Source organism: Convolutriloba macropyga, chromosome 6 (assembly GCF_964194025.1).
Source record: "Convolutriloba macropyga chromosome 6, txConMacr16.3, whole genome shotgun sequence".
Classification (NCBI taxonomy): domain Eukaryota; kingdom Metazoa; phylum Xenacoelomorpha; order Acoela; family Convolutidae; genus Convolutriloba; species Convolutriloba macropyga.
This window is the reverse complement of record NC_134473.1, coordinates 71,974,109-71,989,472: the sequence shown is the minus strand read 5'-3', so window position 1 is coordinate 71,989,472 and position 15,364 is coordinate 71,974,109. Positions and strand designations below refer to the sequence as shown.

The window sequence follows — 15,364 nt, the reverse complement described above, 5'->3', positions numbered from 1 at the left end:
CAATGTGCTGGTTTTAGCTCTAGACGCATTTCGAACCTGTTAACACGCGCAGCGCCTATTTTCAACATATCCCAGAATTATCCGTACTATTTAGGCCTTCATGACTCCTAGACCGGCATTCTGCACCAAACACATAAATTATGACCCACAACATTTTAAGTGCTTAGACTCAGAATGGTACCGAAATACAGCAACTTTTTTCAATTCTGTTTTTGTTTCAGTGTTTCAGATTGCTGTTTACATAACGAGTGCTCTTCTGGTTGGGACGATAGGACACAAGTTTGAGAACATGAGCCATTTCGCCAATCTCCCAATGAATAAAAATTCCCACTCTGGGTTCAGCATGCCCATTCTCACATTCCTCATACCAATCGGGATGAAATTAACACATAGCACCGACTTCTCTTCTCTAATATTTCAACTCCACAATATATCACAAAATAAGTAGCATCTTTGCTGTTGCTTCCAAGTGCTTTTTGCATTCCCAGAAGGTCAGGTAATGGGTTGCAGATAGGGGCTACCACTTGCCTACGCAGCTTTTAGGGTCCATTTGACGTTTAATTAGTACCGGAATCAAGTTGTCATTGTCAGCCCAGTGAAAAAAACCGTGAAATATCTTCATAGGAAAATAATAAAATTTTAAAATTTTGGTAATCGAGCATCAATATATGTACGAAGCTGCAAAAATCTTTACATAATTCAAGAAATTATGCATTTATTTTAAGAATATGGTATCACAATTTTATGAAAAAATAGTTTAACAAGATCTCGCAAAGGCGTACGAATTTCGTAAGGAAAATCAAGATCTTGCCTGTCTTCGCACCCTGCATCAAGCTCTGTTTCACTGGGAGTGCATTTTCTGCGCCTCATTAAGTTACAAATTCGAGTTGAAGTTTCCACACAGGTCGAATTGGAATAGTTAACTTGTAAGAACTTGCAAGTTTCTTACAAATTCCTATGAGGCGTTGCATTCCCTGCAATATTTTTCGCCAAAAACTCGCAAGTTCTTACCAGTTTGACATTAAACTTACAGTTTCTTAGAAGTTAAGTATCCAAATTAAAACTTCCCACAAGTTAATCATTCTACTTACAAATAATTTAGAAGATAACCATTCGAAATACAAGGCTCTTACAAGATTTCTTACATTCGGTTTATAAGTTTCTTACAAGATAAAAATTGCGCGCAAAAATTGTCCTATGTACTTAAAAATTCCTCTTGGACTAGAAAAGCTTGAAACGTTGCAACGTTTAAATGTAAAAATGTTTTGGGCACCGAAAAAAACACAAGAAAAACAGCATCAGAAAATATTTAATCGAAAGCATCAGGAAAGTAGTCTTTCCGTCTTCTTTTTCATTCATTCTTATTTAACTTGTCTGCTCACATTTTGTGGATTTTCTGTTTTTTAGTTGATTAGGGGTTGAAAATGGGTTGAAGATCCGTTGAAGAGGGATTGCCGATGGTTTGAGCTCCTTGCTATAACAATAAGATCTTTTTCGAACTCACTCTCCTACACATACAGGCACGACACGCAAACAACACACACAAACACACTTACCACACACACACACACTAACACATACACACACGAACCAACAAACACGCGCGCGCACACATACGACAGACTCAAAAAAAAACAATGGAAGAACAACGAAACAAAAGAACCAAGAGAAAAAAATGCGATAAAGGAAAAAAGAACGCACAGAAACACAAAACAGCGGTAACGGAAAGCTTAGAATAAAAGGGAGCTGAATGCAAATGTTTCAGACAAAGTTTTCTGAAATTCTGTTTTTATGCCATCAGATAATCCAAATTTTTAACCAACCTTGAAATTTTCTGTTTTAAATTTTAATAAAATTCATAGCCTTTGCTTTATGATTCGCTCTGTTATATAACTGTCAAATTTCTATTATCAACTCAACCATAATTTTAAAGTCAATTTTCAGATTGACAAAAACTAACAAATCAAAAATTCAACTTGCTTGCTCTTACAAGATAACCATTCAAATCACAAGTTCAGACGAATCAATCGTCTTTTGCAAGAAAAATTCAAGGTTTTACAAATTAACCGTTCAGTATCGACCCAGGCACAGCTTTTCTTAAAGAATTTTAGATTGTTCCTTACAACACTTTCCACCAAAACTTGCAAGCTCATGCAAGTTTAATATTAAGCTTACAGTTTCTATTAAGCTTACAGTAAGAAGTTAAGTATCCAAATTACAATTTCTCACAAATGAATCATTCCACTTAGAGGTAACTTAGATGATAACCATTCGACTTATAAGGCTCTTGAAAGATAACCATCCGGTTTATAATGTTTTACAAAACAACCATTGCGCGAAAAAATTGTCCTACGTACTTAATATTTCCTCTTGGTATACAAACGTTTCAAACGTTGGGTTATTTAAAAGTAATTATGTTTTGGGCACCGCTAAGGAAAGCAGAAGAAAAACATCATCAAAAATATATACTCGAAAGCATCAGAAAAGAATTATCCCATCTTCTTTTTCATTTATTCTTATTCAGATTTACTGAATTTTTGTGGATTTTCTGTTTTTTGAATTGATGAGGTGTTGAAGATGGGTTGAACATCCGTTGAAGACTGGTTGACAATGGGTTGAGATCCTGGCTATGTCAAAAAGATCTTTTTCACTTTTTCACACAAGATAGTTTTGTAAGTTATGTTTTCGCACAAGTTAATCATTCTACATACAAGTTACTTAGAACATAACCGTTCGAGTTCCCAGGGGCTTATAAGATAACCATTCGGTTCATAAGGTTCTGAAAAAATAACAGAATGCGCGCAAAAATTGTCCTACGTACTTAATAGTTCCTCTGGTAGTAAAAACGCTTAGAATCATGCAAGATTTAAAAAACACATGTTTTGGGCACCGAAAAAGGAAGCACAAGAAAAACATCATCAGCAAAAAGTTAAAGCAAGGCATCAGGAGCAGAGTCGTTCCATCCTCTTCTGCATTTATTTTTTTTCAATTTTCCTATTTTTTTGGTCTTTTTGTTTTTTGAGGTGATAAGGCGTTGAAGATGGATTGAAGATCCGTTGAAGACGATTTGATGATGGGTTGAGGTCCTGACTATAACAAAAAGATCTTTTTCGCACTCAATCTTTCTCGCACACACACGGACGACACACAAGATACACCAAAACAAACACACACACACACACAACAACGCAAATGTACACGCAAACACACATACGACACACACAAAACCACACAATGGAAGAAAAAGATACAAAAGAACAAAGAGCAAAAAATAGCGAAAAAAGAAAAGGAGAATACACCGAAACACAAAACAACAGTAACGGTAAGCTTAGAATAAAAAGCAGTTGAATGCAAATTTTGCTGAAATTGTTTCTGAAATTCGCTTCATATGCCATGAGAAAATCCAAAAATTTAAGCAAACTTGGAAGTTACTGTTTCGGATTTTTAGAAACGTCATAGCCTTTGTTTGACGTTTCGCTCTGTAATACAACAGTCAAGTTTCTATTATCAAATCAACTACATCTTTCAAGGTGTTTTTCAGTTTGACTGCATCTGATAAGTTAAACATTGGACTTGCAAGCTCTTACAAGATAATAATTCAAGTTCCATTTTCTTACAATTCAATCATATTTTGCAAAAAATTGCAAGATTTTACAATTTAACCGTTCAGTATCAACCCGGAAGAGAAATTCTTGAAAAATTTCAGAATATTAGCAACGCCCAAGGTTGTTAGCTTTTCTTTGAAACAGAAATACAATCGCATTATAAGGCGTTGCTTTCCTTACAACATATTCCGCCAAAAACTTGCAAGTTCTTACAAGTTTATCATTAAGATTACAGTTTCTTAGAAGTTAATTATCCACATTGCAATTTCTCATAAATGAATCATTCCACTTACAGGTAACTTAGAAGATAAGCATTCGCCTTATAAGGCTCTTGAAAGATAACCATACGGTTTATAATGTTTTACAAAGCAACCATTGCGCGCAAATATTGTCCTACGTACTTAATATTTCCTCTTGGACTAAAAACGTTTCAAACGTTGAGATATTTAAAAGTAATTCTGTTTTGGGCACCGCAAAGGAAAGCAGAAGAAAAACATCATCAAAAATATATACTCGAAAGCATCAGAAAAGAATTATCCCATTTTCTTTTTCATTTATTCTGATTCAGATTTACTGAATTTTTGTGGATTTTCTGTTTTTTGAATTGATGAGGTGTTGAAGATGGGTTGAACATCTGTTGAAGGCTGGTTGACAATGGGTTGAGATCCTGGCTATGTCAAAAAGATCTTTTTCACTTTTTCACACAAGATAATTTTGTAAATTATGTTTTCGCACAAGTTAATCATTCTACATACAAGTTACTTAGAACATAACCGTTCGAGTTCCCAGGGGCTTATAAGATAACCATTCGGTTCATAAGGTTCTGACAAAATAACAGAATGCGCGCAAAAATTGTCCTACGTACTTAATCTACTTTTTCATTTATTCTTATTCAGGTTTCCTGAACTTTTGTGGATTTTCTGTTTTTTGAATTGATGAGGTGTTGACGATGGGTTGAAATTACAGAGCTCTTACAAGATAACCATATGTTTATAGGGTTCTTACAAATAAACACTTGCGCGCAAAAATTTTCCTACAACCTTAATAATTCCTCTGGGATTAAAACTGCTTAGAACTTTGCAACAAATAAATGTACCCATATTTTGGGCACCGAAAACGAAAGCAGAAAAAAACATCATCAGAAAAAAGTTAATCAAAGATATCAGGAAAAGATTCCCTACATCTTCTTTTTCGTTTCATCTTTTTCGACTTTCTGGGTTTTTTGTAGGTTTTCCGTTTTTGAAGTGGAGTTGATGAAGGGTTGAAAATGGGCTGGAGAGCCGTTGAAAACAGGTTGACGATGAGTTGAGGTCCTGGCTGGAACAATAAGATATTTATCACACTCACTCACACACACACACACACACACACACACACGAACGCCCAACACTACACATCGAAACAAACACACGCACACTCCAAAGCACACGCACTCACATTTACGACACAAACAAAAACACACAATGGAAGAACAACTAAAAGGAGAATATAGATTAAAAAACAGCAAAAAAAGAAAAGAATACACAGAAAACAGAAACACAAAACAGCGGTAACGGTAAGCTTAGAAAAAAAAGAAGCTGGATGCAATTTTTTCGGAAAATTTTTTTCTGAAATTCAGTTTTTGGTTCATGAGAAAAACCAAATTTTTGAACAATCTGGACATTTTGTTGTTTTAAATTTCAAAAAAATTCATAGATTTTGTTAGATTTTTTGCTCTGTGATAACTGACTAACAGTTTAGGCCTTCGATATGCCAGCTCTAACAATATAAGCATTCAAATTAAAATTTCTTACAATTCAACCATCTTTTGCTAGAATTCTTCGAGATTTTATGAGTTAACCGTTCAGTATTGACCCGGGCACAACTTTTCCTTATGAATTTCATAATGTTAGCTACGACCAAGAATGTTAGCCTTTCAATGAAACAGAAATAAAATTGCAATATAAGTTGGACTCCTTACAACATTTTCAGACCTAAACTAGCTAATTTCTTGCAAATTTGACCTTAAACTTACAGTTTCTTCCACGTTAGTATCCAAATTATAATTTCCAACAAATTATTGTTTCTAATTACAAGTAACTTAGAAGATAGCCATTCGCCTTACAAGATAACCATTTGGTTTATAAGGTTTTTAAAAAAAAACTGCGCGCAAAAATTGTCCTACGTTCTAAATAATTCCCCTGAAAGTGAAAATGCCTAAAACTTTGCAAATACTAAATGTTGACATGTTTTGGGAAACAAAAAAAAGAACAAGTAAAACATCATCAGATAATAGTTATTGGAAGACATCAGGAAAAGAGTCCGTACATCTTCTTTTTCATTTAGTTTTAATCAATTTTCCTGCTTTTTTGTGGATTTTATGTTTTTTTGAGTGAATGAGGGGCTGGTTCAAGTCTTCAGACCCTCCGTGTAAGACTGGTTGACGATGGTTTCCGATCTTGGCTATATCAAAACGATCTTTTTCACTTTTTCACACAAGATAAAAATCCAAATTACAATTTCTCACAAGTCAATCGTTCTACTTACAATTTACTTAGAACATAACCGTTCGACTTCCCAGGGGCTTATAAGATAAAAAATCTGGGGTAAAAAAGTTTAAAACTTGTGCAATGGTTTCAAAGAAACATCGAGAAACTTAGAAGTTATCTTTATTAGAGTTTCCAAGAACAAAAGAAGATTTTACTTGACGCATTTTTCTGTTATTTCGATAAGTAATGGTAACAAAACTAAACTCAATTCTAATTTTGTTTTGGCGCCATCATTATCTTATTAACCTATCAATTATGTGCCAGAAGTAAATTCGCCCACCAACAGAAACCTAATTCTAACATCCACTGACCTCCAATTAATGAACTCAATTTTACCTAGGCCATATATGATTCTCATAAAATATTGATGAAATTAGAAAATCACCTCTGGGATTCGGAACTAAGATCTATTCACATGTCAATCAAGTAAAATATTTTTTGGTAAGCTAAAGTTTCTCTGTATATTTTCGAATAGATAACTACTATAAATGCGTGCTAATTTTTGAAAAAATTCAGTTACAATTTTATTCTAAAATTCACTTTAAAGAATTCTTTTGACCCGTGTTATCGACCACGACAATGGTGTCGAGACCAACTACAGACAGACGAATTTTGGATCTACAGAATGCAGAATCGGCTAATGCGTGGATTTTGTCTTTTGCGGCGAAATGTCGAGCAGAGAAGAAAGAGGACAAATTCAACACCGATGGTACCGTACAGGACCTACAGGTAAGGTAACCAGTCTCTTCCTTAGTATGTGCGGGCAATATGCAATTATTAAACATAGGAGCCTAATTAGTCATACGAATTTAATAGACACTCCGTATAAAGACATGAGATTGGCGATTCAAAGTTATAGTTCTCCTAAAGAGAGAGTAGTAACGGCAGAAAGAGCTAAATTTCTGTCCGTAATAACAGGCGTAGGGGATTCAGACGGCAATTCCCTAGCATATTTTAGAGAACAAGCACGCTATTGTGACTTCGAAAAACTCAAAACAGCGGACAACCCAGAAGATGAGTTGGGAAAAATAAAAATTATCTCAGGTTTGAGGGACCCCGAAGCAAAACCTAGACTACTAGACGGTATTAAGGCAAAACCAACAATGTCAATTACTGAAATGACCAAGAGCTTACAGTTCAGAATAGAGGCAATGATTTTTGGAAGTTCTTCATCAGGTAATAAGCCTTTTACTGTGAAAAAAGAAGTTGGGTTTAACTTCAAAAAAACGTTTCAAAAGTCGATGGCCTTAGTTCTTTGAGATAATCCATTTCAAAGGAGGGAATAGCACCACAATCTTAAAATGTTGAAAAAAATTTCAAAAGCACCAACTAACAACAAACATCTTGAATCGTTTGTTGAGCTAGCAACTTTTTACGGAAGAATGATTCCTGATTTTGCAACAAAAATGCTACCCTTAAATAACATGGGAAAGAGCAATTTCTCATGGGGCAAAATGCAACAAAAAGCCTTTGAAGTCAAAAAAATGAATTACATGCTAACCCCCTTGTACAGCCATATAGTTTACAAAATGAAGCAACAGTTACTACTGACGCCTCGGAAAAAGCCATTAGCGGGTTTCTTTTGCAAGAAGGACATCCAGTCATATATTTATCGAGAAACTTGACTCCAGTGGAGCAAAACTACTTGATTATAGAGGGGGAAGCACTGGCAATTGTGTTTGTGATCGTAAGATTGAAGCAATTCCTTCTTGCATGACTCTTTGCACCAAACGAAGAAATCCCAAATACGGCGTCAGCTAGAACAACAAGATGGGCAAGAGCTCTAATGGGTTTCGACTATGAGTTGAAGTACACACCAGTAGAGCAGATACCCCATGCAGATGCTTCGAGTAGAATGGATTTTGACAAAGACGAATCAGAAAAAGATCGAGTGTGCTTCGCAATTAATAACATCTACTTCGCAAAGAGTGATTTGGTGACACAAGCTGAAATCAAAACTGAACTTGGAACAAACAGACTATTCCAGGACATAATAAAGCGGCAATTGGAAACAAGGTTCAGAACCGGAAAAAGGATTTGAACAACACAAAGATGCACTGACCATACACAATGGAATCATCTTCAGAGGTGATGTTCCTTTCATTCCACCCAAACTACGACACTTGGCAAAAGCGCATGCGACACATCCAGGGAAGAATGCAACTGAGGCATCAGTCAAAATGATTGGATGATGGCCTGGCATTACACAAGACGTTCAACATTTTGTTAGTAAATGTATTAATTGTCAATTGAACAGGCCTAGCCTGGGAAAAACATTCTCTGCGTGGCCAGAAGCCGACGTTTGTGAACGGCTCCACGTGGACTGGGGTTATGTTAAGGACAAATGCAATATCATAGTATTTGCTGACGCGGGTTCTGGCTGGGTAGAAGCTTTGCCCGCGGGAAATAGAAGATCAAAAACAGTTAAAGTATATCATAGTCAAATCTTTGCAAGATTCGGAATACCAAAAACTTTAGTATCAGGTAATGGTCCTGAGTTTGTAAGTGGTGACCTTAAACAGTGGTGTGAATCACTGAGTATTAAGAAAATGGAATCACCCGTCTATCATCCAAGAGCTAATTGACTAGCTGAAAGAGCAGTTCAGACAGTGAAGCGGGCACTTCAAGCACGGAGTCCCAATCTTAGTGTGTCATTTGGAGCGTTCCTGCAGAGGGCACTGATGTCACATCGCAACACTTCAAAGACGAGGAGCATAACTACTGTTGAATTCCTGTTGGGACGCAGAGTGAGACTACCAGCTATAGCAGATTTCGACTTGTGCGTACCCATTCAATTCAAGACCAATGCAAAAACAAAAACAGTTCCTGATACCTTCATCATCAGGAAGGGCTTGAACACATCTTTCATACAACCCGAAAACTTGATATGAACTATTCTAGTGAGTGGCAACCAAATTGCGAAATTCTCATAAAATATTGATGAAATTAGAAAATCACCTCTGGGATTCGGAACTAAGATATATTCACATGTCAATCAAGTAAAATACTTCTAGCTAATCTAAATTTTCTCTGTATATTTTTGCATAGATAAGTACTATAAATACGAGCTAATTTTTGTATAATTTCAGTTCCAATTTTAATATAAAATTCAATTTATTGAATTCTTTTGATCCGTGTTATCGATCACGACAACTTAGCATTATTTAAATGTGAACATGTTTCGGGCACCGTTAATAGAAGCACAAGAAAAGCATCATCAGATAATAGTTAATCCAAAACATAAGGAAGAGAGTCCTTCCATCTCGTTTTTCATTTATATTTAACCAACTTTCCATATTTTTTTGTGAACTGTCTGTTTCTTTTTGAGTTGATGTGGGTTTGACGATTTGGTTGAAAATCCGTTGAAGACGGATTGACGATTGGTTGAGGTATTTTTGGTTTGGGACTTCTTTGGTTTTTTTATACTATCAGATGTACATCAAGACAGAGACGATAGAAAGATAAGCTTTTCAAGAGCCACGAAGCGAAATGGAACAAAGCCCATATTGCCAACTTGGTGGCGTCCTTTTTTGCCATCAACAGTCTCTCCAAACTGTCTCATTTGCAGAGCTAGGCGGAACATTATTTTTTAGTAATGCCATAACGAAAAGAAAAGAAGGCCAAATTGTGAAAGTCCATCGAACTTTTCCACCTCTTTGCAATTTCCTGACAAATTGCTTAAAAATCAGTTTTGTTAGAATTATCTAAAAATGGCAACGAAAAAACAAGTACTTGCCAAATAAGAACCGAAACCTAGGAAGGCGAATTTAAGCATGCAACGCTCCTAAAGAACACAAATCTCCACCAATAAAATTAGATAGAATTTTGCTCAGATTTGCAAGAACGGCGATTCAAAAACCAGTTTGACGTATTTTTTGGCCAAACCAAAGACTAGTGGGAAAAAACAGAATGAAGTTATTAGCAATAATATAGCTGATATCCACTTTTTCCTGCATTTGGGAATTCCTCGCTGTTATTAACTCTCAGCAAGCATTCTAAGTTTGATGTTTATTAGCCTATTTTTTGATGATTTGTGATAAGAATAGTAGAAAAATTACAAAATTTTTGAAGATATATATAAAAAAATGACCACTAAAAACTCCATTGCATAGCTTATTTTGAGTTTTGCGAACCAGAATTTCCTTATATATTAAAAGAAACTGAATGACGATAGCTGAGCTATTATTGTCTTTCTTAATTTAAAATAAATTGATTGGAAATCCTGAGATCAGGACCCAGGTCGAGGTGTGCGTTAATGATCAGACCCATCCAGATTAAAATTATTCATGATCAGACCCATCCAGACAATAATCTGCCATGATCAGACTTTAGCTCGTTTTTCATGACTGCTCGTTTGTGACTCGTTTTTATTGTTGCCATGATCAGACCCATCCAGACCATAATCAGCCATGAACAGACTTTAGCTCGTTTTTAGAAATTGTGCTCGTTTTTACCTCGTTTTAAAACTCTTTGTTAGTTTTTACCTCGTTTTAAAAATTTTTGCTCGTTTTTACCGCGTTTAAAAATTTCTGCTCGTTTATAATTTTTTTCAGTCAGACTTTAGTACATAGAACCGGTGAAATTTTCTGTTATGCGATTAATTTCGAACATTTAATACGTAGCAAGTACCACAAAACACAATTGTCATAATCTGTTAGAATTGACAAAGCACGTAGTCGCTGCAAAATAGTCAATCATACGTTTTGTGTTCCGATAACATAACGTTTTCATTGATAAAATTTGTACCTTTCTAAAATCGTAAACCGTAACATTTCTCAACCTTCCAATCCGTTTTAAACTCATCCTATAACAGGACGGCACACCGACTAAACTTTGCACATTCTTTACAGAAGAAATTTGGGATCTAAAACATTTTTGCTTCATAAAGATTTTTCTCTCGGGCCAAAACGGAAAGTTTCATATAAACTTTACGGTCGAAAACTAGTTCATTGATTGTTTGAATAGTTCGATGATCGTTTGAATAGTTATTTCTGTTGAAATCAAAACTTTAAAACGGACAAATGGGCAAAGATAAAAAACTAGCAGTTTTTGACAGTTTAGTTAGGTTACGCTTTCATTGAAATTCTAATGAGCTATTAGCTACAAGTCACTAATCATTTTTTTATGAGAAATGAAAGAAAATTTAAACCAATATGTTTCAAATTTTTTCTGTCGTAAAGTGCTGATAAAGGACTTTTGAGCCATATTTATTAACTTATACCAATGGAGGCTTCTATTGTATCTCCTCTAGGATCATATAACAATAAGATCTGTTTCGCACTCACTCTCTCTCTCTCTCACACACACAACAACCAGACACAAGCATCGACAAAAACACACACATGCACCAACGCACACGCACACACATACAAACGACACACAAAAAACACACAATGGAAGAACAACGAAACCAAAGAACAAAGAGCAAAAAAATGCGAAAAAGTGAAAAAAACAGAAACACAAAACAGTGGTAGCGGTAAGCTTAGAATAAAAAGATGCTGGATGCAATTTTTTGGGAAAAAATTTTTCTGAAATTCAGTTTTTATGCCATGAGAAAATCCAAATTTTTAAACAATCTTGAAATTTTCTGTTTTACTTTTTAATAAAACTCACAGCCTTTGTTGATGTTTCGCTCTGTGATATAACTGTCAAGTTTCTGAAGTCAATTCAACTATATTTTTAAAGGTAGCATTCAGTGTGGCTGAAACTGACAAGTTAATTATTAGAACTGCAGGCTTTTACAAGATAATCATTTAAACTACAAATTCTTGCAATTCAACCAGCTTTTACAAGAAAATTGCAAGGTTTTAGAAATTAGCCAATCAGTATTAACCCGGGAACAGCTTTTCTTAAAGAGTTTAACAATGTTAACTACAACTTTAGATGATAGCCTTTCCTTGAAACAGAATTAGAATTGCACTATACGGCGTCGCATTCTTTACAACATTTTTCCGTCGAAAATTTGCCAATTCTTACAAATTTGACATTAAACTTACAATTTCTTACAAAATAAGTATCCGCATTACAATTTCACTTACAATTACAATCACAAATTAATTATTCTCTCGGTGAAAACCTTACAAGATAACCATTCGAATGACAAGGCTCTTACAAGATAACCATACGCTTTATAAGGTTCTTTCAAAAAAAGCAATTGCGCGCAAAAATTGGGCTACGTACTTATTGTTTCCTCTGGGAGTAAAAAAGCTTAGAACTTTGCAACATATAAAAGCACATATGTTTCGGGCACCGAAAAAGAAAGCATAAGAAAACATCATTAGAAAGTAGTTAAACTAAGGCATCAGAAAAGCAGTCCTTCCATCTTCTTTTTCATTTATTCTTATTCAACTTTCCTGATGATTTATGGGTTTTCAGTTCTCTTGAGGTGATGAGGCGTTGAAGATGGGTTGAAGATCCGTTGAAGGTGGGTTGACGGTGGGTTGATGTCCTGGCGTAAACAATAAGATCTTTTCCGCACTCACTCAATCTTTCACACACACACGCACGACACACATGACACACCGAAACAAACACACACAAACACACTCACCCACACACACACGCCAACGCACACGCACACACACACTTACGACACACACAAACATTTACAATGGAGAACAACGAAACAAAGAACCAAGAGCAAAAAACAGCGAAAAAAAGAAAAAGAGAATACACAGAAACACAAAACAGCGATAACGGTAAGCCTAGAAAAAAAAGAAGCCGAATGCAAATTTCGCAGAAAAAGTTTTCTGAAATTCTCTTTTTTATGCCATGAGAAAATACAAATTTTTAAAAATTCTTGAGCTTTTCTGTTTTATTTTTTTAAATAAAATTCATAGCTTTTTTTGACGTTTCGCTCTGTAATATAACTGTCAAGTTTCTAATATCAAATGAACCATAATATTAAAGGTGTTTTTCAGTTAGACAGAAACTAAAAAGGTAGACATTCGACTTGCAAGCTCTTACAGGATAACCATTCAAGTTCCAATTTCTTACAATTCAATCATCTTTTGCAAGAAACTTGCAAGATTTTACAAGTTAACCGTTCAATATGGACCCGGGCACAGCATTTCTTAAAGAGTTTCAGAATGTTAGCTACCACCGGGGATGCTAGCTTTTCATTGAAACAGAATTAGAATTGCACAATTGAACATAGCTAACAACACAGCTGAGTCTAATCAGATAATAGGATGTACCTGTGGGGCTTCGGGAATTAAATATTAGAAATCAGGCATTAGACAAAATAAAAAGTCGCCTAGGTCTTCATTTTAAAGTATTCATCAATTTTGTAGGATTTTGTAAGAGTCGACTATTTATTTTGTCAAATGCCTCATTTCTAAAATTTCAAAACTCTCCTTGCAAAGCTCTCCTATGAAATTGCTTATTCCGCTACTCTTTTCGGTGTAATCGAAACGGGACTTGATTTAAACATTACAGCATGGTTGGTATCGCTCTCTCGAAATTAATCAACAAATCGGCTTCGAGTTTGATTAATTCTCGATCAGCACCTCGTTTCATTTATTATCATCCTTCAAAAGAAAACTCGTTATAAATTTGAAACTTTAAAAAGTAAAAGTTGAAAAAGAAGTGTGTGCTTTAAAAAAGTCTGCAACATTCTGGCTCTGATCTGTTTTGTGCACAACTGGGGAACTGGACGGAGTGACAAGGAGAAAAAGGCGATTGCTGAAACACATGCAGCACTTGAAAAGCTACAACAACAGCAAAAACAACAACAAGGTAACTTTGGTGGATCATTTGGAGGTCGATTCAGCAGCACCAAAGCACCGAGATAGCGCACTTGTTACCGCCCGATAAGGGTTCTAATTGATCTGGGAATTATTAGTTAATAACTATTTTAATTGATTCGCTGTTGATTAAAGATTGCAGTAACTAAATTTGGCGGTAATTATAACTGAATATTAATATTTATAAATTCTCTCCATGTTTTGAGCAACCATGTTTTGACAATCACAGAAAAGTCTTTCGCCATCCGGAAATAGTTTTCGATTTCTTAGATTTGTTCAAGGTTCATCTAAGAATGCATTTTGCAAACTTCTGATATCATTTAGCATACTCTTATGGCGACAAAATATAGTCGACTCAGTGAAATTACAAGAGTTCAGTTGCAGAAATTCCATTGCAGGAATACTACAGCCAGTTTTGGAGTTTGAAAATTGAATACAAAATTACTAAGGCTGGCTCACAAGGTGGGCTCCTTTTACAGCCTTAAGGTATTAGAAGCTAGGGCTACTTATTTCTGCGCGCGAAGTAGACTTACCTATATCTCTAAGACTAACCGACTCTATAAAACACATTTTGATGACATTTGGCCAGTGTGACGGCTCATTTTGTCAGTATTTATGTTTTGTTTTTATTATTTTTATTATTAATTAGGGTTGTTTTCCTCGTTTTCTGAATTTTAAATGTTATAAAATTATATAAACGAGTTCTATTTGTTTTCTCAAGAGAGAATAGTGTGTTTTGTGTGAGTTCTTTTTACGGTTAGAGTGTGGTAACCCACTGGTGGCACCAGTTAAAGCAGACCCAAAGTGGTCTCCTTTTACAGCCTTAAAGTATAAAGAGCTAGTGCTACTTGTTTCTGCGCCGAAAGTAGGCTTACCTATATCTCTCAGACTAACCGACTCTGTAAAACACTGAAGGTATACTTCAATTATAACGATGTATAAAAGAGTTAACACCGGAGTCAGAGGTATACACATCGTGTAGCTACTCTATTAGACTGACTATAGTTAGTTCAGTTCTCTCTATATAAAAGAGAATAGTGTCTTCTCAGTCTCTGATTGGATGGAGGTGTGCATCCAGTAATTCTACTGCTACCTTACTTCTCGAATTCTTAAAGCTTCATGTAATTTTTGCCTTTTTTGTATTTTTGTTTTGGGACTTCTTTGGTTTTTTTTATACTATCAGATGTAAATCAGGGCAGAGACGATAGATGATTGTGTAGAAAGATGTCCTTTTCAAGAGCCAGGAAGCGAAATGGAACAAAGCTCATATTGTCCAGTTGGTGGCGTCCTTTTTTTCGCCATCAACAGTCTTTCCAAACTGTCTCATTCTCAGAGCTGGGAGGAACATTTGTCTCTACTAATGCCATAACTAAAAGAATAGGAGGCCAAATTGTAAAAGTCCATCAAACTTTTCCACCTCGTTGCAATTTCCTGCCAAATTAATTAAAAAATCAGTTTTGTTAGAATTATCTAAATGTGGCAACGA

General features: G+C 35.3%; 1 protein-coding gene across 1 annotated transcript in view; it reads left to right on the top strand.

The window, feature by feature from the left end:
* The window catches only part of LOC142341186 (uncharacterized), a 49,442-nt gene extending 35,327 nt beyond the window's left edge, over window positions 1–14,115 (top strand). The window contains exons 6-7 of the mRNA XM_075392100.1: window positions 222–374; window positions 13,739–14,115. Of these exons, the coding sequence (XP_075248215.1) occupies window positions 222–374; window positions 13,739–13,926 (341 nt within the window). The 3' untranslated portion in view covers window positions 13,927–14,115. The remainder of the gene's footprint in view (window positions 1–221; window positions 375–13,738) is intronic.
* The last annotated feature ends 1,249 nt before the right edge of the window (window positions 14,116–15,364 follow it).